Genomic DNA, 2,151 nt, shown 5'->3' on the forward strand with positions numbered 1-2,151 from the left:
ATAACTCATTATAGGATGAGGGGATAAGGTGAAAGAATTGACAATTATCGATTGAGTCGATAAAAGCGTTATGAAGTCGAGGTAAGTAAATAATTAGTATTATCTATATAAGTCCCCTTTCTTTGTGGTATTACTATTATATAAATTTTTGGTTCATGTTGACGTTGATTTATTTGAAAATATATGAGTGATGAATGATTTAATTTGATTGACGATATTGTATACGTGGAATGAGAAAATACGTTTAAATATTATGTTTGTTGTTTGATATGTTGTGGATGTCTGAAAATGAGAATATTATTATATATAATATGTATATATGAATGCATACACCTCTTCATATTCTTTTTAATACCCATTATGTTATACCCTTTTGTATCCCCCATTATGATTTGTAATTATAATGATTTATGGTGTATTTTGTAACCACATTTTTTGTGGTCTATAAATACCACCATGTATTTCATTTGTAAATAGTTTTTGGAGAGAATAATAAAGTGATTTTGGAGAAATACATATATTGTTTTCTTTATATTCTATTAAGAGTGATAGGCCAATAAACTTAGAATTCTCTAAGTTTATAACACGCTATCAGCACGACGTTACGTTACGATCGATCAAGGTTAAATGTTAATTTTATTATTATAATTTTTATTCTTTGTTTGTTTACCTCTACAATATCTTAGTTACTTTTATTTTTGAATATTTCATAATAAAAAAAATGAGCAATTATATTATACATTTCAATGTCTCCTGAAGTAGACATATATATATAAATTCTCAATTTCATCCCCTGAAGTGGATGATATTGCCTCCAGAAGTAGGCATATAATTCTTGATTTTATCCCCTGAAGTGGATGTGATATTGCCTCCAGAAGTAGGTATACAATTCTTAATTTTATCCCCTGAAGTGGATATATTCTATAAAATTTCATTGCTTCCTGAAGTAAGTAATGAGTTAAAATCATCTCCAGTAGTAGGTGAAATATTTTGTACCAATTATGGGCAATATCATCCCTGAAGCGATGATAAGAATATGTTTAATTTTCTCACCACCTGAAGTGTTTCGAGATAATGGCTTGATCAAGAAGCCCAATGCTTCTTCGTTTATTTATTTCATTTGTGATAATTTTTCGATAACATAGTTTTGTTTCATATGCCCATGTATGTATTTTATTTTGTTTCATATGCCCATGTATGTATTTTACATGTTTTGCTAGTATATGCAACAAAATTTATTTGTTAAGCAAATAATTTTGGCATGAATACCATTTAATTGTTATTTGTAACATTATAAGTTTTAAGCCAAACTTAAATATATTTAATTCCATGTATGCATGCCATAATAATTCATACTAATTACATGGTAACTTATATGTAACTTAATGTTAGTAATATTTCATGTCATTTTTACTTTATATCATGTGTAATACATATTATTTTACTTTTATGTATATGTTGAATATTATGCTAAAAGTGTATATTAACTTGTTGTAGCTTAATGGCCAATCTCACAAAATTGGATTTCGTTGCTCTTGATGTTTCTGGAAAAAACTACCTATCATGGGTTCTTGATGCCGAACTACATTTGGCAAGTAGCAAATTGGGAGAAACAATAAAAGAAAATACTGTTGCTTCTGAGCAAGACTGTGCTAAAGCAATGATTTTGCTTCGTCATCATCTTCATGAGAGCCTGAAGTCTCAATATTTAACAGTCAAAAGTCCTTTTCAACTCTGGAAGAGTTTAAAGGATCGATTTGACCATCAAAAGACTGTAATCTTACCACGTGCAAGATATGAGTGGATACAATTGCGACTGCAAGATTTCAAAACGATTGCTGAATATAATTCTGAAATGTTTCGAATTGTATCAAAATTGAGGTTATGTGGAGAAGATGTGACGGATGAACAAATGTTGAAAAAAACATTTTCTACTTTTCATGCATCCAACCTTGTACTCCAGCAGCAGTACAGGGAACGTGGGTTTCAACATTACTGAGGATTTCGACATGCTTGTTGATTAGATTTATCCCAAATGTTATTAGTATGTTTCCAGTATTTAGTTATGTTTACTTTCATTTGTAGGGTATTTCTTTTATCGAGTAATGTTTTTATATTTTATGAATGAAGTGTTTCTTTTACTTATTATAT

General features: G+C 29.1%; 1 protein-coding gene across 1 annotated transcript; it reads left to right on the top strand.

Annotated features, from left to right (window-relative positions):
• Positions 1-1,501: 1,501 nt before the first annotated feature.
• LOC105178961 lies at positions 1,502-1,999 on the top strand. Its single transcript, XM_011102546.1, has one exon. The coding sequence runs from the start codon at positions 1,502-1,504 to the stop codon at positions 1,997-1,999; it is 498 nt and encodes a 165-aa protein (XP_011100848.1).
• The last annotated feature ends 152 nt before the right edge of the window (positions 2,000-2,151 follow it).

The sequence above is a fragment of the Sesamum indicum genome, unplaced genomic scaffold (genome assembly GCF_000512975.1).
Source record: "Sesamum indicum cultivar Zhongzhi No. 13 unplaced genomic scaffold, S_indicum_v1.0 scaffold00112, whole genome shotgun sequence".
NCBI classification, from domain to species: Eukaryota; Viridiplantae; Streptophyta; class Magnoliopsida; order Lamiales; family Pedaliaceae; genus Sesamum; species Sesamum indicum.

Bases quoted from the DNA above. Each gene is read 5' to 3' on its own strand.
- LOC105178961 (XM_011102546.1), top strand. From the start codon at position 1,502: ATGGCCAATCTCACAAAATTGGATTTCGTTGCTCTTGATGTTTCTGGA.